General features: G+C 34.9%; 1 protein-coding gene across 5 annotated transcripts in view; it reads left to right on the forward strand.

Annotated features, from left to right (window-relative positions):
* TUSC3 (tumor suppressor candidate 3) overlaps positions 1–26,193 on the forward strand; it is a 207,297-nt gene that overhangs the window by 49,754 nt on the left and 131,350 nt on the right. For all 5 annotated transcript variants that reach the window (XR_001905363.1, XM_003902455.3, XM_017961787.2 and 2 more), the window contains exon 2: positions 22,388–22,557. Coding sequence is in view for 4 of the 5 variants with exons in the window: in XM_003902455.3 (XP_003902504.1) it covers positions 22,388–22,557 (170 nt within the window). In the remaining variant the exon portion in view is untranslated. The remainder of the gene's footprint in view (positions 1–22,387; positions 22,558–26,193) is intronic.

Below are 26,193 nucleotides of genomic sequence, written 5' to 3' on the forward strand. Positions count from 1 at the left end.
TAATATTTTTTTTCTCAGAAGAAATACACAAGTTCACTGAAATCAAGAGAAGTAATTCAGAGTGCAAGCTGTAACACTAGAGAACTGTGAAATATGAATTAACTTTGATAAAGGTCAGCAGATTTGTTATAGTATCTATAGGTAGTAAGCTTAAGGTTAGTCTGTTACCTAAAAGATTCTTAGGAGGAGGAGTTCTTAACTCATTTCCAAAGACTGTTATTTTAACAGACAGTATTTGAATTTATTATCATGGCTGGGTAATTTATATTTGTATTTGTCAGGCTATAAAATGTATTGTCTCCTCCCCCTTGCCTATAAAAAAACATTTCCTCAAATCGTTCTTGGATCAGTATGCACCTATAGTAGAGATGCAAGGCCTAAGTGTCTAAAGCAGCGGGTCTATAGTTTGAATGGATCTAGGGAGAGATCCAGGCACAATGAACAAGAAATAATTTAGTAGTGACTCGCTTCTAGTGGCAGAACCTGGCAACCCAAAACATTACAGCAAAACTCAGATGCTTTCTTAGGAGAATTTTTGGTGGTTTTACAAGTTAATAAGCTGGAGTCCACACAGCTGATCAAGGGTAGAAACTGGGTTACTTCCATAATTATTTATATTTAAATTTGATACCTTTTTCTTAGGTTTATTGTCTATTTATAAAATCTATTCTGTAGCAGTAGGGGCATTGCTTTATTATTAGGTTCAAGGCAAATCTTAGGAGACTGAGAAGGAAGTAAAGAAATGTACAGTGGTAGTATGTATAGTAATGTTGGTTCTAATGTAATGAATGGTACTGATTAAGAGCTTGCCTGAGTTTCTGAAGTATTTATGGGTTTTGAGACTTTGTGACTTGCTTTCTATCAGTTTTTATGGATATATTTGTGTTGTGTGTATATATTATATAAGAATATATTCATATAATATTGTGGTTATTTATATTGTATTTTTTTAGTTTCCAGAATTAACTGATACGCAGAACTAGCATTTATTTGTACATTATAATTTGTATCAATTGAGCATCCCTGATCTGAAAATACGATGTCTGTCTGAAATCTGACCCTAAGCCCAAAACTTTTTGAGCACTGACATGATGCCCAAAGGAAACGCTAATTGAAGCATTTTGGATTTCGGATTTTAAGAATCGGGATGCTCAGTCAGTAGCCATCCTGAAAATATTCCAAAGTCTGAAAAAAGTCTGAAATCCAAAATGCTTCTTTTCTTGAGCATTTTGGATGCGGGATACTCAGCCTATATATAGGACTTGTCTTATGAATAAATCTGTTTTCTTATTGCCTGTTGTTCGTGCAGAACTATTTAGTTTTTGTGGATTCTAGCAGAGAATATATGATTAAAGTTTGATTTGTCTGGACAAAATTTCCATCATGAATTTTAATACAGTTATGAGGAAAAATACTAAATAGGTTTTATTTCTCCACAGTTTATCAAATGGGTTTCACTTTTTTACATCTTACATTTTACATCTACTTGTGAAAAGTATTGTGTTTATTTAGAGGGGATTTCTCTTGGTGGAAGGAGGAAGTAATGCAGAGGTCTGAGATAAGTAACATGGGGTTTGCAGTCAGACAGGCACAAGTACCTATCTTTGTGATACTGTGCAAATTGCCTAATCTTGTTGAATGGAGTTGTAATAGTTGCTCTCTTTTTGGGCTGTGAAAATTAAAATATTATGTGTGTATGTGTATATATATATGTGTATGTATATGTGTGTATTACATACACACAAAATGTGGGTTGTATGGAACCTAATATGGAGTGTGAGTTTAACTTATATTGGCAATTTTTATTATAACTTGTTATTGTATTTATTTTATACAAAGAAAAGAGGAACTGAAAGTGATCCATGGAAAAGTAAAAGTAGATTATTACCATATAACATAAATAAAAAATAAAAACCTAACTGTTAATAAAACTTTAATGTTAGTAAATTAGGGGAATATTTTATAATATCAAGGTAGGGAAGATGTTTTGAAATAAGACTCAGAGGAGTACAAGTTATAACTAAATGGATTCAGTTGGACCACAGTAAAAAACAAAAGTCTTTGTGACAAAGGAGACCATAAATAAATTGATATGTCAAGTCCTAGACAGACGATATCACAGTTGCCACACATGTAGTTAATTACTAATACATTACTAGTTAATTACCAATAAGGAACAAATTAATAAGAAACAAGAACCCAGTTGAAAAATAGATAATCCGATCAGAGTTTATTACCAGAACTTGAGTTGTTAATAAACAATATATGTATAATATCATTAATCATGGATATGAAAATTAGAAGAATATTGAGATGCTATTTGTTACTTATCACCCTGGCAACAGAATGCAAAATGTCTGACAGTATTAGTGTTGATAAGTATGTGGGAAAATGGGAACCCACATGTTGCTGGTAGGAGTTAGTTTGGAAAAACAGTTTGGCAATATCTTGTAGTTGGTTAGTAAGTTTTTGTATTCCATGGGCATATTTGACAGTCTGGTGAATGAAGCCAGTGTACTTCTTTGCAGAAAAATTTTTTAAATACATACAATATATAGGATTATAAAAGATAGTCATATTGTAATATCATCACAGTATAAAAATATATAGTAATATTTTAATGAAAAAATTTTATAACAAGAATTTAGTGACAGGTCTGATAACTGTTACAATTTCAAAATGATGAACGTGAACTATATCTTGAGATATCAGCAACAAATGGAATGGAATAGGAAAATACCTGTGATGCCTGTGGTTTACCAAGTCACAGGGACTGCTAATTCTAAGTTTTTTTTGCCTCCACTTATAATTGAAATGTTAAATTTTAGAGACTTATGTAAATGAAGATGTTTTTTCCCCCTTTTCATCAGCTCCTTGAGTTAGAATCATAGAACTAACTCAACTAAAATGCCATTTTTAAGAACCCTTTTAGAGTGACTTTCACTCATGAACAGTGATAATGATTCTATTATTGATTATAAGAAAAGTGAGAAATCTTACGTGACCGTTAAGAGAAATGGAAACATGCAATATATTAATATGATGGGGTGCCCTACAGCAGTGGAAATAAATGACTTACCTATAAGCGTCAATATGCAGAGGTTTCTAAAACAAAAGTTTGAATTAGAAGTTTTAATGTGATATTGAGACAGAGTATTATGCAAATTAAAGCCATATGTCACATTTTATTGTATGGTTTGTGATTTTATGTACCTGTTTATGTGTGTGTCTTTATATACACATAAAGACAGGTTTGAGAAAAATAATGTTTTTAGTTTAGTGGAAGAGAAGGAGAGTAAGATGGGATAAAGGAATTCAGATGTACCTGTAGTATTTTAATTATTTATGTTAAGAAATAAACCAAATAGATTGCAAATAAACAGACCTTATTCAATGATAATTGTCATTGATGAGTACATGGGTGTTTGTTTTATTATTATTTGTACTTTTCTGCACTAAAATAGTTCCCAAAATTCTCAAAATAATAGTTATTAACAAGAAAATATTTTCTTCTAATTATTGTAAATAAATATTTTAATAAAAATACAAGTGGCACCAAGATAGATTATCAGTTGCAAAGGGGATTAACTTTTGTCATTTGCCTCAGGTACATGTGGGTTACTCAATAATTACTGAATTGATTGTTTTCTAGTTAATGCCAAGTCTTTGTTGCCTTTTGATCTTCTATTTAGAATGTCACAGTAAGCCTTTGAACAGTGGTTGATATTTATGGTAGCAGAATGTAAACTCCCTGAATATGGTTAGGACTGTGGTACTCTGCAGTAACTTAATAGCCCTAAATTTTTCTATATTTGGCATTTTTATCACCAGAGAATCTCAAAACTTTATCTTACAAGACCCAGGAAAATGGTTTTATTTCTTGGGCTTATATTGGTTTCTTGTATCTCTCTTTCTTTAATGGTTCACTAAATTAGTTTTGAAATATCTGGGATTGCTTTCTTCAGTTTTTTTGGTTGAGAGATACATAAAGCTCTGGTTATTGTAGAGAAGTTCTGATACTCTAGGTCATTTTTACTGAAATGAGCTAAGGTGTTAGTCAGTAAAGATGATTGTAGTAGTGACTGTGGAAGTTAGAATATAATGGAACATCCTTATTTTCTCACATAGCAGCCTGACCCCAAGCGTGAAGTGAACATAGCTTCCCAAAGAGTAGAATCAATCAATATATGGGAAGATTAGTATAGGAACAGCAAAGAAGCACAGAGTAACTAATGCCGCTGCCTGGCTTTGTTTCATATCTTCTTCTAGAGGAATCAAAATTACTTGTCTTTTAGCTACTCTTTTTTTTGGATGTCTCTTAAAGTGTCTCGAACTGGCAATAACTGTTGTTCTATTGTTTGTAAAGCAATACAGGTAAAAATTTCAAATCACATGATTTTAAAGTAAAAATATAACCATATATCTTCTCCTCTAGAAGGAAACCATTATCAATTTGCTACACAGTTGACCCTTGAATAACATGGGTATGAACTGCGTGGGTCTACTTATACATATATTTTTTTCAAATCAATCTATTGGAAAATTTTATGAAGATCTGTGACAATTCAGCAACATTCTCAGATGGAGTGCATTGCCTACAAATACCAAAAGAATGGAGAAAAAAGTATGTCAAGAGGGCATAAAATGTATGTACATACTAGTCTATTTTCATCATTTATTACTATAAAATATACGCAAGTTTATTATAAAAAAGGTCAACACTTATCAAAACTTAGACACACAGTTACAAATCACACATGGCACCACTTGCAGTCGAGAGAAATGTAAACATAAGGTTGCCATATTAAATCACACCTGCCTAAAATTAACTGTGGTACATAATAGGCTACTGTCATGACTTTGTAGCCACGTTCTGTTGCTACTGGGGTGAGCTTAAGTGTTGCAGTAGCCACTTAACATGCCTTATGACACCGATCATCTCCATGTGGGCATTCCATCTCTCCAGTGAGTTGCATATTGCATTAAACAGTGATCACCCGAGGTTCCCCTGTATTTTTCATTCTGTTTAGTGTAATAGTGTAAAGCTTGAGTAACACCATGGGACCCATACAAAATGCCACTAGTGATGCTGGAAGTGCTCCCAAGAAGCAGACAAAAGTCAAGATATTACAAGAAAAAGTTGAATTGCTTGATAGATAGCATAGATTGCAATCTGTACCTTTGGTTGCGCCCATTTTAAACAGATGATTCATCTTGTAAGTAGGTGACAGAAACTTAACAGTATGAGGAAATACAGTACAGTACTATAAATGTATTTTGTTTTATGATTTTAAAATAACTTTAGCTTACTTTATTGTAAGAATATTGTTTCTAATACATGTACAAAATAGGTGTTAATTGACTATGTTATTGGTAAGGCTTCTGGTCAACGGTAAGCTTTTAGTAGTCAGTTTTTGGGAGGTCAAAACTTACACATGATTTTTGACTATGTGGGTGCCCCTAACCTTCCCATTATTCTGTATTATTTCAAATATTCAGCATGTATGTAAAAAAGTTAATGAGTGAATAGGTACACACAAATTGTGGATATTCTTGTAGGTAAGTCTGTTTCATCTTGTTAAATAACTGTAATACTGTCTTGTTTCATACCATATTATGATGTAATCAAATTCCTCTCTGTAGGCATAAATATTATATCCAAATACTTGGAATTATAAACAATGCTTCAGTGAATATCATTATATATATACATGTGTACTTTGTCTGATTTTTTTTTTAGGGTAAATTCCTAGAAATGACATTGCTGAACTAAAGGAAACACACATTTAAAACTTCGTATGTATTATAAATGTGACTTCTTGAAGGATGTTAACAGTGCATAGCCATATTGTATTCCTTGATACAGTGCATTTTCCAGTGGTATTTTTAATAAAACATTATGTGTTTGTGTGTGTATATTTATAAAACATAGCACAGTGTTTTATAGTATATTTTTCCAGTTAATATTAGCATTAAACATGGTATCTCATGTGCAGACTACCCGCTAGTTTCAGTAGTAAGCTTTTACCCTGGGCTGTTCTCTCTGATCATAATCCCAAGTGTTTTAAAAAGGATATTTCTCCTGCCACAAATGGTTGGGGGAGGGTGTCTGAACCAAGGAAATGTGTGGACCAGGAGAGAGCTGTGTTAATTCTATTTCTGTATTTTCAATACATTTGTTTCATTACTTAATTAGTTATACAGATATTTATTTAATGAGGCAGGCACCGGCCTGGTCACTGGGCATACAGTGATGATAAAGGCAGTTCTGGGCTCTCAAGAATTTATAATTTAGTGATAGAAACTTATAAGTGGCTCAAAACAGGCAACTCATTTACAAACTATAGTTATACATTTGTAAAGTGTGTGTACAGTTTACATACATTTGTAAAATAATTTATTATAACAAAGCAAAATAGAAATAAAGATGACAAAGAATTTTATTGAAACATTTCACCCCCTAGAAACAACTGTCACTAAGTAAAATTTACTTCTCCCCTAACGTTTTGTTATGAACTTTTCAAACATAAAGGTAAGTTGAGAGAATTTTTAGTGAATACCCAGGTGTGGACTACAATTAACAGTTGACTGTGCTTGCTTTATCGCAACTCCATCTTACGTGTCAGCAATCATTCTTTCTTTTTAAATGCATTTTAAAGTAAGCTGGAGACAAGTGTCCTTCCTTCAATATGCATAACGTGAATTGTTATTTTAAACAGCACTATGTTTCAGTGAAACCTATATTGATTGACTATATGCTCTTAAAAATGTAGAAATTTTGGACTTTGACATTTCCTCCCTCATTCTCTCCCCTGTCAGCAGATATTTGTTAAATTACTTTGTCTAGTTATGGAATGTAATGTAAGTGTCATATCTTGAATGCCCATATAATTTATCTGAACTGGAATATTTTTGATAGTTGTGCAGCGATACAGCAAGTGCAGTTTGGGGTTTCCTTGGCAAACCAGAATGGTGAGATTGTCTATAACAATCAATGCTAGAGTTGTTTATTCTTGGTTTTACATTTAAATGTATTCCTTTTAATTAGCACTATATTCAATATTTAGTCTTTTACCATAGCTTATTTCCTGAGTTCTTGATTTTTGATTCATCTGTTGGCCGAATTTTATCCATAGCTTCTCTTTTCCTGAGTTCCTTATTTTGATTCAGTTTTTGATTATATTTTACCTTCAAGAGGTTCCTCTCTTTTCCATGATGGTCTAATGTGTACTGAATTCCTTAATTTTTTTGCTTGCGTTGGTACATTTTATTGGTGCTTTTTGTAAACAGTAAATTCCAATATAAAATAGTTGTTTATCTTACAGGGATAAATTGAACAATAGTAGGGACATCCTAGGGCTAGGGGTGAGCCTAGAATCTTATCTCTAATATTACTCAGTCTTCCACATGAAGTGCGTGCAATGTAAGAAGTGTCTTCAGAGATTTTCACCTTTGTATATTGATATGGTTTGGTTCTGTGTCCCCATCCAAATCTCATCTTCATTTGTAATTCCCATGTGTCACAGGAGGAACCTGATGGGGGGTGATTGGATTATGGGGATGGTTTCCCTGATGTTGTTCTTGGGATAGAGCGTGAGTCTCGTGAGATCTGATGGTTTTAAAAGTGGCAGTTTTTCCTGTGCTTGCACTTCACTTCTCTTGCCTGCCATCATGTCAGATGTGCCATCTTCCCCTTCCATCATGATTGTAAGTTTCCTGAGGCCTCTCCAGCCATGCATAACTGTCAGTCAATTAAACCTCTGTCCTTTATAAATTACCCAGTCGTGAGTATTTCTTTATAGCAGTGCAAAAACTGGCTAATACATATACCTTTATACAAAATAACCAAAAGAAATCTTTGATTCTACCCCAAAAAACTTGACTTGCTCTTGCCATTTGGAGGAAACTTGGTAGAACTAAACACTATTTCAGTTGATGAAAAACAAGCATTGGAAATTTTTTAAAGTACATTTAAAGCTTTGTTCTTGGCTGATTTTCTGTTGGATTCTATTGAATTTTTCTTAGTTTTAACAATGTAAGCATTATATATTTTACTGACTGATTTGTGTGAATCAAGAATAAAGTCTCTGAAAAAATTAACTCAGTTTTGCAATTTATGAGTATAATTTATGAGTATAGTTATGTGGTTTTGTTTTCCCACATTCTGTTAGTAAAATTTTTTTCAGCTGTGACACATAATATATTGCCATTGATAGTGAAGAGTTATACACAATGGCTTCTAAAGCAGTGCAAGATAATTTTATGATATAATGTATTATTACAATAGAGTACTTGCCATACTCATTTACACTGGTAATAGCCATCTTGCTTGGATCTGTGTTCCCAAGAGAGGCAGGCCAGATGGCTGTGTATAGCTGGAAGTAGATTTTCCTCTCAGCTTTTAACAGCTGCCCTCATTTCTTATATCTGGTACTTGTTTTAAAATGAGCTATTTATTTATAAATGAATGTCCAACAGAAGGATATGAAAGAGTTCAAGAAAAATGGTGACAGAAGCTAATGCAGTGGTGGAAAAAAAAATGGGATGCTCATTTGACCCATTTTATGACTGTCCCTGATTAAAATGACTTCGTATTTTGACTCTTTCAGAGAAATTATCATGGTTCCCATTATAATGATACTGTCTTTTGACAGTAGGGTATTGTACTTAAGCAATTTTATAGTGAAAAATTGTCAGGGGGACAACAAACATTAAAAAAAAAAACATGTTTTCACTGTCTATTAAAAATAAAACAGAGTAACTCCCAAAACAAAGGGACCATTTTAAACTATTTACATGACTTCATGACTTATCTTTATGAACAAACAGATATGCTTTTGTGATATTAATATATTACTATGAATCTATTACCTTCTATCATTCCACTTACCGTTGTGATAGAATTTTCTTACTAGTCACTGACCATGTTTCATTTTAGTCTCTAATATTTTATTGCATTATTATGCTCTTTATTTCCTAGCTGTTTTTATTTTTGTTGCTGTTAAACACACAACTATGTTTATATGATTTAACTATTTTTCTTTTGAAAAATTTTAAGGTATATTAAGATGTGTTGAATAAGTTATAATCAGTTTAATGTATTTAGTATCATTGTTTTTATGAGAGGCTTTACATTTTAGGCATGGAATTTATTTCATAGTATACTTTGAAATTCGTAAAATTCCATACCTTCTCTGATCCAATTTTGTTCTTACCACAAGTATCAAATGCAAAATATTTCAATATACTGCATGATGTTTGCTCTGATAAAATTAAGGTATAGCAACATCTAACATTAGAATTCTTAAAATTATTACTGCAAGGGGATAGTTAAGTTTCTTAAGGAGAAACAGTTCTGGTATTTTCAATGTAGAATTTAATGTTGATGTGTTTATGTGAATTCACTGCTTCCTTTATTAATTTTTATGAATAAGGAAATCCTAGCAAACTTAAAATTCATATTAAATCTTTGGAGTATTAATTTAACATTTGGCAACAGTAATTCTTAAGTTCTTGTTGTTATACTGATTTTATATATAAGTGAGATACATATGCAAGTTTCAGAAACAGTTGTTACTTCAAAGTACTCTTTTCTACCTTTAAACCAGAGAATAAACAGAGCAAAGAGACTGGCAAATTGAAGTAAACCCCTTTAAAAAAGTGACATCTGAATATGGCTACTATGTTACCAATTCCTATATTAGAGTGTAAAAGTTTTAGAAATTTTCCATTCATTTAGTAGAGGTATAGGGAGGACTAGAGGACCTCTCAGGAGCCACCAGTGTTCAGGACACTCTGCGGGGTATAAACATGGTCAAAATGTGGATCTCTCCTCAGGGAAACTTTCTGAGAAGAGTTCAGGTTGATAAACACACAACTAAAAGAGTGTTACTGGAATTATTTTTAATGTGTCTTGAGAAAAAGTTCACTTAATTGAATATTGTGGTACCATCCACTGACAGCTTCTTTTTCAAAAAAAGTGTGATGTCAGAATAACTTAATTTCTCCATTTCTCGTTAGATAACTTTACACAAAAGATCTTTAGGATCTTCCCAGAGGTGGAATTGGTTTGGAATTTTATAGTATTTCTTTCTTTAATTTTATAGTGCTCTCTATCAAATATTTTAAATAACTTTTTTTTTTTTTTTTTGCGAGAGTCTTACCCTGTCACCCAGGCTGGAGGGCAATGGTGCGATCTTGGCTCACTGCAACCCCTGCCTTCCGGGTTCAAACGATTCTCCTGCCTCAGCCTCCCAAGTAGCTGAGACTACGGGCACCTGCCACCACGCCCAGCTAATTTTTGTATTTTTAGTAGAGACGAGATTTCACCGTGTTGGCTAGGCTGGTCTCAAACTCCTGACGTCGTGTTCTGCCCGCCTTGGCCTCCCAAAGTGCTGGGATTACAGGCGTGAGCCATCGTGCCTGGCTACCTTTCTACTTTTGAATGTAATGAAAATTGTTTTCTGATGGAATGCTGATTACATTTTCTCTAGAGATACCATGATTTGCTGAGTTCTTAACTGATTAACCTCTTGGAATTTTTGCTTTCTTTATGGCTTGTGTGCTCTATGCATTTTATATTTCTGATACAAATGGTGTATTTGTTTTATTTATTGTATAGCTTATTGTGGTTTTCTGAGTGCCTTTAAAGGTATTGGTGGTCTTTACTGAACTATCAGTTTGTAATGTAGATAAGGTGGTATAGTGCTTAACCTCTGATTTTTTGGTTCCTGGAAGCATTAATTGCCCTTTATATATTTTTAAATCTGATAAGTATGACAATATTAAATATGAATATGGGGAGGCTGAGGTGGGCGGATCACAAGGTCTGGAGATTGAGACCATCCTGGCGAACACGGTGAAACCCCGTCTCTACTAAAAATACAGAAAATCAGCCAGGCGTCGCGATGGGCGCCTGTAGTCCCAGCTACTCGGGAGGCTGAGGCAGGAGAATGGCGTGAACCCGGGAGGCGGAGCTTGCAGTGAGCCGAGATCGCACCACTGCACTCCAGCCTGGGCGACAGAGCAAGACTCTGTCTCCAAAAAAAAAAAAAAAAAAGAAAAGAGATATGAATGTGGATTTTTAAGATCGAATTTCCAACATGGAAAATAACTTTTCTACTAAATGCAAAACGATATGCTTCTGGCTGCTTATGTTTGGTGTATCATTGGGTTTTGATTGAACTCCTTAAATATTAGAGTCTTGAAAAGTAAAGGCTTCTTTCCCGCTCAGAGACGCCTTTAAAAATATGAGAAGAACAAAAGGGGTCATGAAATTGTTTCTGTGTGTTACCAGTTGATACCTTCAACATGGACTTCTTGTTCTCATTCCTGATCCGCATGCTGTGAATTACTATAAGCAACATTATATTATGGCTATTTTGGTGATTACCTGCTATCTGAATGTTTCTAGGGAGAAAATGTTGAAAGAAACAAAAAATAAGTTAAAAATATTAAATGAGTGAACTCTTACTCTATTTAAGCTTCACTTTGGAATGAACCATTTTATTATGTACTGTTTAATGTAATGTACTATTTCTTGTATTTTTGGTTATAAATTGGTTATTGTAGTAAAATGTTAATTGAGAAACAATGGAGTGTGTCATAATTTGGAGATTGGCATATAGATTATGCCAGCTTGTTTATTATAGTGAGTTGCTGTAAAGTTAAGCCTTCGTAAAATATTAAGATAAAAATATAAGAAAGAAAAAATATAAGAAAGAGGAATGGGCATCTGAATTTACTATGACTGATTCTGTTAACTTCATTAATAGATGTGACCTGCAAACCTTTGTTTTTTATAAAGTAACAAGGATGGGTTTGTTTTGTTTTTGAAGATTCTAAGTTACAGATTTCTTTTTCCTTTTCTGATGTGATAGGTTTATGGCATCTTTGTCTCTATGTGCCGTCCTTGTACCAGTAACAGACAAAGCCAACTGTTACCCACTCTTTACTGATAGGATCAATCTAGGCTTCAGAATCTTCTTCACTGAATTTAAAGGAGCCACAATATCAGTTAATGTTCACAGAAACAATACATTCTTTACCATCCCTTCCTGAGTTGGCACTAAGGCATTTACTTTACAGCAAAACTACAGCCATCACACATCAATATAAGCTGTATTTTATATATACATATATATGATATGTATGTGTGTGTATACACATGGACACTTTTTAGTGCTAGAGTTTATTTGCCTTAAGGCCTTGAGAATGGGATCTGTCTTACTTGTGCCAAATTTGAGGACCATGAGATAATCTATCTTTTCATGTAATGTGTGTGTGTGGTTTTTTTTTAAGTAAATTTAGCACAGTTCTTCTCTTGTAATACTCAGAAACATTAGGTAACTCTGAGATTTAAGATATTAATGAGATTTTAAAAAATTCCCACTGCAGATAATTCTTTTAGCAACGTGATCTGTGTTGTTGATAGATCATGACCTGAAGAAAAGGAAAAGAAATTTGAGTGTCTTATCATTTGTAAGATGCTGTGCTAGGAGTTTTCCACACATTGGCCCATGTAATTTTACAAACATCAAGTCTCATGAGATCTGATGCTTTTGTAAAGGGGAGGTTCCCTGTACATGCTGTCTCTTGCCTGCTGCCATGCAAGCCGTCCCTTCGCTGTTCCTTCATCTTCTGTCATGATTGTGCAGCCTCCCCAGCCACGTGGAACTGTGAGTCCATTGAACCTCTTTCCGTTGTAAATTACCCAGTCTCGGGTATGTCTTTATTAGCAGCGTGAAAACAGACTAATACAAATACATATAGCATTATCTCAGTTTTTGTAAGGGTTGTATTATATTCCATCTTATAGATATTTCTGTCCTCCTTTACCTACAGAACACTCCTTTTAATCATGAACCTTTTGACCCAACTTTCATTTTTCACTGGGAATAGGGAGCTGAGATCCATGAGCATAATTCTCTTCAGAAGACCGAAAGGGACACCTGAACAGAGAAGTTTGAATTACGCCTTTGAGATCTATTTTAGAGATTCACTCACTTTCCCTGTGTTATCTCCCACGTGTACAGGAAGTATACGTTTGTTAAGCTTCTACTGTTTTGTGATTTATTTATTTATTTTTGGTGGGGGTCTGTGTTAAGAACTCTATGAAGGATAGAAGAGAAAATTATTCTTTTCTCCCCTAAAGACCTGAGAATTCTCAGATTATTTAGTACCAAAATTTTGTTTCTGAGAGAATTAAGTATTGTCTCTGCATTAGCTCATAACACATATTATTTTAATTAAGGTTTCTGTTTTTTTAATCACTTCATGGAAGCACTGAGTCTATAAGGACAAGCAGAGAACAGTTAATCTAGGCTGAGATGGGGGTCTTTAATGTTGGATGAGGCTCACTTATGTCCACTAGCCTTTGCATAAGTTTGTTTAACATTTCTTAACATGCACTCATTGACCAGGCGCGGTGGCTCACACCTGTAATCCCAGCACCTTGGGAGGCCGAGGTGGGCGGATCACAAGGCCAGGAGATGGAGACCATCCTGGGTAACACGGTGAAACCCCGTCTCTACTAAAAATACAAAAAATTAGCCAGGTGTTGTGGCTGGATGACAGAGTGAGACTCCATCTCAACAACAACAACAAAAAAAAAAATGCACTCATTTAAGTGTACAATTAAATGACTTTCTTTAACTTTAGTGAGTGGTACAACCATCAGTAGAAATCAGCTTTAGAACGTTTTATCTCTTCAGTAAGATATTTGTGCCTGTTTACAGTTAATCCCTATTCTTACCTCCAGGCTTAGACAACTGCTTATCTACTTCTTGTCTTTATAAATTTGCCTTTCTAGACATTTTATATAAATGAAAAAACAAAATGTGTGGTCTCTTGTGTCTGGCTTCTTTCAGTGAGTGTAATGTTCCAGAGGCTTATCCATGTCGTGGCAGTTACAACTTTGCTTCTTTTTGTTTCCCAGCAGTATTCCATTGTGTGGACCTACCACAGTTTGTCTGTCCATTCAACAGTTGATGAACATTTAGGTTTTCATGATATTTAAATTTGAAGTCATGCTTGTACAAATTTGTAAATTGCTTTGGACATAGTGATTTGTGAAATGCCAGATTATTATTATTTTTTGTTAAGGATATAATTACATAATAATTTATAATGAAACAGACTCTTTGGATTAGAATTGAAATTTCGATTTACTCTTCATATGTATTGAAAGTATAGAAATACAGCTATTCAGGCCATTATTAAAAAGACCAAAGGAAAAAAAAAAAAAAACAAAAAACGAAAACCACCCCCAAATTCTGAAAAGGCTGCGTAGTAATGGGAACTCTTGTACACTCTTGGTGGCAATTTGAATTAGTATAGCCATGATGGAAAACAGTATAGAGATTTCTTAAAAAACTAGAAATAAAAAACCATAATATTCAGCAGTCTCAATGATGGTCATTTATCCAAAGGAAAGGAAATCAGTATATCAGAGAGATATCTGTACTCTCATGTTTATTGAAGCATTATTCACAATACGCCCGATGTGGAATCAACCTAAATGTCCATCAGCAGGTGAATGGATAACAAAAGTGTCGTATATATACAATGGAATGTTATTCAGCTATAAGAAGAAGTGAAGTCTTGCCATTCACAGCAACATGGATGAGTCCAGAGGACATTGTGTTAAATGAAGTAAGTCAGGCACAAAAAGACAAACATCACATGTTCTCATGCATATGGGAGTGAAAAAGAAACCAAAAACCAGATTGAGCTCACAGAAGTAGAGAGTAGAATTACGCTTATTAGAGGATGGGAAAAGTAGGCAGGAAGGGAGGATAGGAAGAGGTTATTTAGCCACAAAATTACAGATAAGAGGAATAAGTTCTGATGTTCTGTAAGCAGTGTAGAGTGAATGTAGTTTTCACTAATATGTTACATATGTTCAAAAAGCTAAGAGAGGATTTCAGATATTCACAGCACGAGGAAATGATAAATGTTTGAGGTGATACATATTCTAATTACCCTGATTTAAATCATTACATATTGTATATAGAAATATCCCTCCATACCCATAAATATGTATAATTATTATGTGTCAACTGAAAAGGAAAAAAGAAAATACAGGACATTTATATACTAAAATATTATAAAATACTACAAAAATGAGTTAAACCCATAAGTACTGAAATGAAAAAATGAAGAGAGGCTGGTTAATGGATATAAACATGTAGTTAGAAGGAATAAGTTCCACAGTTCAGTCACTTGAACTTGTGGACTCAAGTGATCCTCTGGTCTCAGCCTCTTGAATAGCTAGGACCATATTCACACACCATGAAGGTCGACTCATTTTTTAAAAAATTTTTGTAGAGTTGGGGTCTCACTGCTGCAGTCCAGGCTGGTGAAGGAATAAGTTCTACTGGTAGGTAACAGAGTAGGAAGGTAGAATAAAAGTAGATAATTTAGTGTGGTATAGGAATAGGTTCAGAAATGAAGACTCTTAAAGAATAAAAGTAGAGATCTTGATTTTTTTTGCTTTTTTTCAGTAGTGACTAATTTCTATTTTAGAAGTTTATAGTGACATGTATTTTTATACAAAATTTACTCCTAGAAATTTGCATATTATATATGTCTTCCAGAATATCAGGCCAGGTGCGGTGGCTCACGCCTGTAATCCCAGCACTTTGGGAGGCCAAGGCAGGTGGATCACCTGAGGTCAGGAGTTGGAGACCAGCCTGGCCAACATGGTGAAACTCTGTCTGTACTAAAAATGCAAAAATTAGCCAGGCATGGTGGCGCATGCCTGTAATCCCATCTACTCTGGAAGCTGAGGCAGGAGAATCATTTGAACCTGGGAGACAGAGGTTGCAGTGAGTGGAGATAGCGCCACTACACTCCAGCCTGTGTGACAGAGTGAGAGTTCATCTTAAAAAAAAAAATCTGTTTTATTGATTTTAAAATAAATTCAAATATGTTAACACTATCCAGCTCAATTGGAAATATTTTTCATTCATTCTGGCTGTGCCGTGGGTGGCAGGAAGGAGAGAGCGCTGCAACAGTGCTTGGGGGCTCTGACCTCGAGACTCCCTGAGCAAGACCGGTAACACCCCTTGGGGCTCTGCCGTTGCTGGCATCTCTGAGATTTTAGGTGCCGCTGCGTTCCCCTCATCCAGATGTCGATTTCCAAGTCAGAAGCAGGTCGCTGCATGCCTGGCCCAGCCACAGGCCAAGCATAGAGTTGCAGGGGACATGGAATCTGGGCCAGTAGCACGGGGCCAGCACAGCCTGCTAGGCAGAGTGGGCAGAATGAGCCCACCGAAGCCTGAGCAGAGGCGCCGCTGGCCACAGAGATTTCCGGCTAGCAAAGGGTCATGGAAAGAATCCTGTGTAATCAGCAGGCAGAGGGAGGAAATACATGTACAATAATCCACTCACTCATACAAGTCTACATTTGTTTCTGTATCTATCTGTAAAAAATATATGTATGTATATATGTATGTATGTATGTAATATAGATACACACATATATATATATATTTTGAGACAGAGTCTCGCTGTGTCACCCAGGCTGGAGTGCAGTGGCGTGATCTCGGCTCACTGCAACAGCCGCCTCCCAGGTTCAAGTGATTCTCTTGCTTCACCCTCCTGAGTAGCTGGGACTGCAGGTTCATGCAACCACTCCCGGCTTATTTTTGTATTTTTAGTTGACACAGGGTTTCACCATATTGGCCAGGGTGGTCTAACTCCTGACCTCGTGATCCACCTGCATGGGCCTCCCAAAGTGCTAGGATCACAGGCATGAGCCACCGCTTCTGGCCTATATTCCTGTTTTAAAAGCCACAGATTAATATGGATGCCTCCAGCTCCTATCCAGTGTCACAAGATTCATTCTGGCCCTCCCCCTTTCCTTACTTGTGAGTTCTTTTCTGACAGTGATACCAAGCCAGATGTATATTTATTTCTTCAGCTGTGGTGTACTCACAGAGTAATAGAAGTGATAATACATACCTTCCTGAGAAACAAAAATAAATCGAGTATGTTATTTGTCTACAGTTTCTTTTTCTCTTTGGCTTTAGGACTATCCAGCTAAATACTGTTTTCCAAAGTTATGTTTATGTTAGTAATGCAGTCAAGTTCAGTAGTTGAAGTTTGGTTTTCATTTTGGAACCATCCTCCCAACCCTGGCTGATCATTTAAAAATGTGTAAGGCAGAAGTCATTTTTGTGTTGTTTACTGTTGTGTTGTTTAAAGACAGGGATATGTTCTGAGAAATGTGTCATGTGCAAACATCGTAGAGTACGCTTACACAAACCTAGATGGTATAGTTTACTACACACCTAGGCTGTATGGTATAGCTCCTAGGGTGCAAAGTAGTACTGTGCACAGTAGTACTCTACTAAATATTGTAGGCAGTTGTAACACAATAAGAAGTATTTGTGTATCTGACCACGTCTGAATTTAGAAATGGTACAGTAAAAATACAGTATAAAAGATAAAAAATGGTCCACCTGTCTAGCACACTGTCCATGAATGGAACCTTCAGGCTTGGAGGTTGCTCTGGGTGAATCAGTCAGTGAGTGGTGAGTGAGTACGAAGGCCTGGGACGTTACTGTACACTACTGTAAACTCTCTAAACACTGCATGCTTAGGCTGTATTGAAAAATTTTTCTTTGATAATCAATTAACCTTACCCTACTATCACTTTTTTAAAAAGTTTTTAATTTTTTTAACTTTGTGACTCTTGTAATAACTGTTAGCTTAAAATACAAATACATTTTATAGCTGTACAAAAATATTTGCTTTATATCCTTATTCTGTAAGCTTTTTTTCTGATTAAAACTTTTTTCTTTATACTTTATTGTTGAAAACTGAGACACAAACACATACATTAGCCTAGGCCTACACAGGGTCAGGATTATCAATATCACTATCTTCCACCTCCACATCTTGTCCCACTGGGGGGCCTTCAGGTGCAATAACAGTTATGGAACTGTCATTTCCTAGGTTAACATTCTCTTCTGGACACCTCATAAAGGACCTGCCTGAGGCTGTTTTACAGTTAATTTTAGAAAACAAATGAGAAGAAGTACAGTCTAAAGATAAAAAGTATAGTAAATACGTAAAACCAGTAGCAAAGTTGTTTGTCATTATCAAGTATTATATACTCTACGTAATCCCATGTGCTATATTTTCATATGTCTGGCAGCCAGTAGGTTTGTTTACACCAGCATCACCACAAACACAGGAGTAATACTGGGTGCTGCAGTGTTACCATGGCTACCCATCATTATTAGGCGGTAAGAATTTTTCAGCCCCATTCTAATCTTCTGGGACCATCTTTGTGTATGGAGTCAGTTGTTAAGTGATTAATGTCACTATGCGACACATGACTATATTTCTGTGGGTTTTGGCAAATGCAGTCATGGCTCTACCACTAGTCACGAGTCGGAACACTTCCATTATCCTATATGCTGTGTTTTGGAAGAAATTATTACAAGTTGTTTGATACTTAAAATTCAAAGAAAAATCTTTTCGTGGATTTTACTGATATTCTAGTCTAGTTTAAGGGAGAAATGTGTTTGAATAATCAGGCAGTTGGGATACTAAGAATAGGAGAGAGATTTCAGTTCTTCCTTTCACTATGATTTGAAATTTATTGCTGTTCCAGAGCATGGATTTGTTTTTCTAGCTTTTAAATAATTGATATTTTTCATGTAATAGATTGAGACTTTTAAAAGAAAAATAATTCACAAAATGTAATCAAATACATTATATGCTCTTAAAATGCTACTTTTCTCTGTTATAATTGCTCTCTGCTCTTCCTAGTTTACCCTATAAGCAAAAAGAAAACAATTTAGAAATGACAAAATTTTATCCTAGTTTTAACATTGATTAGTCTGGAAAGAGTTTTATTCCGTATACTTTTTTTTTTTTGAGACAGAGTATGGCTCTGTCGCCCAGGCTGGAGTGCAGTGGCGCGATCTTGGCTCACTGCAAGCTCCGCCTCCCGGGTTCACGCCATTCTCCTGCCTCAGCCTCTCAAGTAGCTGAGACTACAGGCGCCCGCCACCGTGCCTGGCTAATTTTTTGTATTTTTTGTTTGTTTTTTCAGTAGAGACAGGGATTCACTGTGTTAGCCAGGATGGTCTTGATCTCCTGACCTCGTGATCTGCCTGCCTCAGCCTCCCAAAGTGTTGGGATTACAGACGTGAGCCACTGTGCCTGGCCTATTCCGTATACTTTTTAATCTCTTGTATAGGACAGATTATATTTATGAATAGATCAAGGATAAAGGACGAGATATAATTAGTAACAAAGAAAATCAGAGTGTTCAGAATTGTGAAAAAAATGGCTCAATTTTGTCAGAAATAACAGTGCAAGGCTCAGGCATGAGAATCCCTTGAACCCTGGAGCTGGAGGTTGCAGTTTGCTGAGATTGCACCATTGCACTCCAGCCTGGGTAACAGAGGGAGACTGTTTCAGAAACAAACAAACAAACTGTAAATTAAAATAAGATACCATTTTTGATTAATTTGGAAGTGTGTGTGCATATGTGTATACCATAAAGAGATACAGAAAATAAATAAGAATGAATACCCTAATCTGGTGAGGGTATAGTGAATCTCACACTGTAATATGTTAATAGATTGCAGATAACGTTAGAATTTCACACTTATACAGTGTTTGTAAGGAAGTGTAGTCACGGTAATGAAAAATACCAATTTGTCAAGATTGATGCAAAATGATGGGACTAATAGGCATTTTCTTTAAAAGTTTTTTGCAGAATATTTGTAATGGGAAAATTACATATAGTTGGAATTCTACATTTTTGAAGATGTGATTGTGTAAAAGTTATATTTTACATTGATTTTTTAATATTAAACATGACCGTGTGCCCTGAAATCTGTAGTACAGTGGTTCTCAATATTTAGAAAAATGACATATTTATATTTGCCTAATTCTGAAGGAATATAGTATGATAACTAGAAGTGTAGTACAAAAAGGAGTTCAGTTAAGCCAAGTTAAGAGTATGCATTCTTGTGTTTTGTTTATTTTTTAAAGGCACTTGTAACTTACCCAGTCCTTTGTTGTTTAAATAAGAAATATTCCTCTGTGAGGAATTTTCATTTGTGATCAGCCTCATAAATGAGTTTCATACTACCTTGAACGTGGGAAGCATGGGAAACAGGAGTACCAGACTCAGAAATCTCATTCCTTTCAGCATCCATGAAACTGGGGCTGGCTTCTTTGATTACGTAAAAGTAAAGTGAAATCTTTGACCCTTTGCAGTTATTTACTGTTTTCATAGGTACATATTTGGTATAAATGGGATTTTTAAATAAGAAAAACAGTAAGATTATTGTAGAAATTCAAAGAGTATTAAAAGAGTGTGTGTGGTGTGTGTCTGTGTGTGAGAGTGTGTTGTGCCTGTATTTAATGAGAAAAGTATAAAATACTGAGGTAACTCGTAGGTAAGTAACTTTGTTAGACCAATTCTCTTCTACCCTCATTAGTGGATTACCCTGCTTGATTTCCACTCTTTTCATAGAGGGTCACCGTCTCTAAATATTTAAAAAGTAAATATTTGTATACTTTTTATCTTATTATTTTAAAATGTTTTCAAGGCTCAAAAGAATTTATATAGTGAGTTAGTTCATTGCATGTATTGGTAAGTATTGGAGACTTTAAATCTTATTAAATATATAACAGTTTTCTGTAAAGCAAATACTATTAAATTATGCTTAACATGGAAAACAACCTCACTTTGCTTCTCAAAGTTAAAACTAAGAACGATTAGGAGAAGTCCTTGTGTGTCATTTTCTGTGGTTTTTGGTGTATTGATGAGGCAGAGAAGTAAGTTTTCATTTTCAGTTTAATGAGGTTATTATTTTACTTTGGAAATATATATATATATAAAATACACATAAATATATGTAAAAATATGTAATACATATAAAGTACATTTCCAAAGCTATGTATATATATTTAACTCAGACTGCAAATATATATATAGATTTATCTATATAAATTATCTATATAAATTATATATAAATCTGTATATTTATATATAAATCTAACTAAATGCAAGTAATCTGTTTCGAGGTTAAGATCAATTTCAGTTGATGCCCTTTGGTTGTGGCAAAATTGTGTCTTAAAAAAACAAACACAGCCAAGTCATTAACTATTATTTTTCTTTTTCATACAGTTAGCATGCATGCATATCTGAATGTTCTGTCTCTGCCAGTTACTATGCTCTTTGGCCAAGTTACTTTCGTTTCCTTCCTCCCTTCCATTTCTTTCCATTTATCTTTCCTGTTCAGGTGGGTGCAAAGCACTGCAACAAGTCTTTTACCTTAACTCAGGATAAGATGTCTACCTTGCCTTCTCTCTCCTTGGTGTGTATATGCCCAGTCTCTGTGAGCCACTTTTCCTTTTTCGCTTGAGAGGAGAGGGGAAAGAGATTGCTTTTCTCTCTGATTTCTAGAGTAGAGCTTGGTTAAATGGCACAGTTCAAGCCTTTCTCTCCTGGTACTAGCTTGGTTTTAAAATGGCAGGGAATTTCTTTTTCTTGTAGGAGTACAATGTTGTAGAGTTGTTAACTTCTCAGACTTGTTCAAGTAAAATGAATGATCTAAAGATAAGAGCCTTTTTTTTTTTTTCGGTAGAGACAAGGTCTTGCTATGTTGCCCAAGCTTATCTTGAACTCCTTGGGCTCAAGTGATCCTCCCACCTTGGTCTTCCAAAGTGCTAGGATTAGAGGTGTGAGCCACCATTCCCAGCCTATAAGAGCCTTCTGTACAGAAGCTACAGTGCTATCTCCTCCCAAACTTCCCTAGGAACAGAATATTACTAGTAGCCCAGCTCCACCTGTGCTGTCTCCCAGTTACTGTGCCTCCCAGACTAGCCGCCATACTGACTTTTACCAGAGTAGATCCGTTTTTCCTATTTTTGACTTTAAGTAGAATCATACAACACTCTTTTGTGTATAGTTTCAGCTTTGTATTTGTAGGGGTGGTTGTGAGATGGTAGTTTTTGTTGTTTTGTTTTCCTTTTGCTGTGATGTTTGGCTAGAGAAGAGTAGAGCAGTTATTATTTTGTTTTATTGGGCTTCCCCTTTCTTTGGCTTTTGGATAGCAAGAGCTAACTTTTCTTGAGCGCTTTTTTTTTTTTTTAAAAATGTCTTCCCCTATTGGCATTCTTGGATTGCTGACTTCTCTATCAACTGGTGTGGGATATATAAGGCCAAAAGAAAACCCAACGTTAGAAAAATATGTGTCTTTTCTGTCTTTCTGGGAGCAGAAATATGGTCTTACTTTTCTATAAACTTGGATATCATTAGGAAAAAGAAAAAACATTTTATGCATTTATATGAAATTCAAACAAAAGGACTTTAACTCTTTTAAATGTAAATTTCTGTGTTTAATTGCAGAATCTTTTAGCTGAAAAAGTAGAGCAGCTGATGGAATGGAGTTCCAGACGCTCAATCTTCCGAATGAATGGTGATAAATTCCGAAAATTTATAAAGGCACCACCTCGAAACTATTCCATGATTGTTATGTTCACTGCTCTTCAGCCTCAGCGGCAGTGTTCTGTGTGCAGGTAATTTATGTATTTAAAAAATATTAAAAACTATTATCCATGGTTTACATATGTATTTTTAATGTTCATTTGAAGATAAATATATGTAAGATAATAAAATAGTTGTTTAATAGTCAAATATAACTATGTGCATTTAAAAATGAGCTGAAAAATCAGTGTATTTTAGAAAATGATATGGATAGGCTAATATTCTTTTATTGTGGGCATGTAAAATATTCATTGACCAGTTGCACATATAGTCATAAAACTGCTTTATCATGTTTATATCCTGCAGGTTACCTTGTAGGTCATTCAGTTATAGCTATGCTTAATGAAGTAGCCCCCTTAAATATAATCAATTTTTAATTTTTAATAGCACTCACTTTTACCTAGCATAAGTATAGCATAAGTAAAGTATAAATACTTGTCCAAAAGTATGCAATAAACACTTTTTTAAATGGAAATTTTTATTTTGAGATAATTGTAGGTACACATCTTTTACCCAGTTTCCTCCAGTGGTAACCTGTTATAAAACTATAGTACAAATTCTCAAGTAGGGTATTGGCATTGATACAGACAAATGCGGAACAGCTCTATTACTGCAGGAATACTTCTTGCCATTTAAAGTCACACCCACCCTCCATTGTACTTCTTACCTGTCGAATTTGACCTCTGACCTCTGGCAGTCACTAATCTGTTCTCCATTTCTATAATTTTGTCATTTCAAGAATCTTATGTAAATGGAATTATATAGTATGTGACCTTTTGGGTTTGGCTTTTAAAAATTTGCCGTAATTCCCTAAAAAAAAGTCCAAGTTGTTATATTTCTCAGTAATTAATTTTTCAAATTACTGAATAATATTCCATTATATGGATGTACTGCAGTTTATTTAACAATTCATTTGTTAAAGGACATCTGGGTTGTATTGTAGAATGGTATGAATTTCCAAGGGGCATCTGTTAAGTAACTGTGGTAGAGAAGTGGTCTTGAGATCTGTTGTTACTGAGCCAGGAGAGCTCTGTAATCCATATGATAGTGGGCAGAGTGGACCAAAGAGATCTCAGGGTGACAACTAAGATGAAAAGGCAAAGAGGAGTTTCCACAAATATTTTTCAAGAAAAACTATTCAAATTATATTTCTGAGTAATAAATGAAGCCTCAGAGGGAGTTGTAGATGCACTGAGAAAGGCACCCTGTCATTTGCGGCCATCTTTTTTTTTTTTTTGTTCTCACCTGAATTACTCCTCCTGAGTCCTTCTGTGTCATGTACGTTTGGACCACTTCTGTAACACTGCCGTATTCTTTATAATTGTATAGGATCTTTGAAGAGTTCATAGTTACAATTTAAAAATCATAGGACTTTCCTTTGTCAGACTTCCTTGCTTTTTTCTTTTCTTTAAAAAAAAAAGTGCAATTTTCTTCTAGAGTTAGCTTGCATTTAGATTCTTCAGTTGATTTTCCTTGCTTAAAGGCTGGTGAATGAGCTGTTGGCTTCCTTGTAAGCCCTTTTAGCAGATAATTCTGCTCTTCCTTCACACAGTCAGTTTATTCACAAATTTTGGAATTCAATTCTCACCTCCCTCAGTGCTAACATCAAACTCCTCGGCCAAATAAAGTTGTTAATTAAGACTACTCGATATAATTCTCACCTCCCTTAAGTGTTAACTCCAAACTTTTTTAAAAATCAAATTATACTGTAGGGAATATTCTTCATAATTGCTAACTCTTTTAGATGTATTCTTCTACAAAATTGCTCATCTCTTCCAGGGTTTATTACAAATTCTGAGAACGAAATATCCTCATCGAAGGATATTACTATGGATCAGGAGGCTTAAGAAGAAAATTCAGTGGAAGGGAAATAAAAAAACTTATGTAGAATCAAGCAAGTTGCTTGTATAACAGAAGTTTTGGTGATGTGTTGAAGATTAATATATAACTGGACTCCAGTTAAATGAAAAATTGGTAAATTACAAAATATTTTGAGAAGAATGATGAATAACTTATGATAGTGATGTATTAACCAACATCCATTCTGCCCCAACAAAATAAAATTATTGTTTATTTTGTGTGAACTATTGGGGACACTGTGTTAAGTCATTTATATATACAGTATATATATAGATATATATACACAATCTTACGTGATTCTCATTGTGAGAGTTAGATATGAACAAAACTCGTCTTATAGATGAGAATGTTAAAGCTGAGAGGTTATAATTTTTCTAAAGTGACACAGCTAATAGCTGTTCAGGGTTGGGATTTGTGACTCCAGAGCTGTTAGAATTTAATGCTTTTCTTAAGTGCACATGTTCATTATTGTCCCTATTCTGTAAACTGTAATTGTATCTTGTTTTTGTGTTCCTAACCAAGATTATTAGTGTTTTAGGGCAGTGATCCCTCTGCCAGCATATCCTAAACTTGTATGATCATGAAAAGCTTTGATTCAGGGGTGTGTCTCATGATGGGGACTGGTGAATTGAATACAGCTGGCTAAAATCATGTGGAAAAGAGCGTATCACCCTTTTGTTTCATTACAGAGAGGTCACACCTCTCATGGGTTTAGAGTGTGAAATTAACAGATAAGGTGAAACTTGGGTATAGATAAAATTACCCTTGTATATCACTTAAAGCACTTGTAAGTATATTACTTTATTTGGGTTTGGTACTACAACCCTTATAATTTCCTCTTACCTTTGATAATATTTCTTCATGGTCCTTCATTTTTAAGTTTCCTTTATTTACTTGACTATGTGAACAAGGTATTTCACCTCTTTGTCAAGACTGGGGAACTGTCATGCCATTCACATGTTCTTTTTCTGGTTTGGCTAACATGAGACATGTTTCATTCTTGAGTGAATCATGACCAGTTTGGTATAAATGATGCCCTCAAGTTATTGCTGAGCTATGTAGTTTAATTTTCTTATATTTTATATTGAAGGCATATGATATAACTTCACTGTGTTAACTTTCTTTTTAGGTGTCTCTTCTTCAGACAGGATAATCCCAACATTTTTTTACTGTTTACAACAAACATTCATTATATATGTGACATTGTAGCATTCCTTGAATTCTTTTCTATGTTCTATATTTTTTCCATTTAAAGTCCAGCTGTAGTCTCTTCATCTTTTTAATTTCAAGCTTACAGAAAATTGAAACTAGTACAGTGGACACCTGTGCTACCCTTTACAAAGATTCACTAATTATTAATGTTTTGCCACTTTGCATTTTGCTCTAAGTATAGGTAAAAAAAAATAAGTCAAATATTACCAAAAAACTACCTATGAGTTACATACATCATGGAATATTGTCCCTAAATACTTCAGTAATACATCTCTTGAGTTTAAGACTGTTGTGTGTGTGTGTGTGTGTTTTTTTTTTTTTTAAAGACCCAGTCTTGCTGTGTCACCCAGGCTGGAGTGCAGTGGCGCGATCATGGCTCACTGCAACCTCCGCCTCCCTGGTTCAGGTGATTCTTCTGCCTCAACCTCCCAAGTAGCTGGGAGTACAGGCACCTGCCACCATGCCCCACTAATTTTTTTTTGTATTTTTAGTAGAGATGGGGTTTCACCATGTTGGCCAGCTGGTCTTGAACTCCTGACCTCGTGATCTGCCTGCCTTAGCCTCCCAAAGTGCTAGGATTACAGGCATGAGCCACC

Source organism: Papio anubis, chromosome 8 (genome assembly GCF_008728515.1).
Source record: "Papio anubis isolate 15944 chromosome 8, Panubis1.0, whole genome shotgun sequence".
NCBI classification, from domain to species: domain Eukaryota; kingdom Metazoa; phylum Chordata; class Mammalia; order Primates; family Cercopithecidae; genus Papio; species Papio anubis.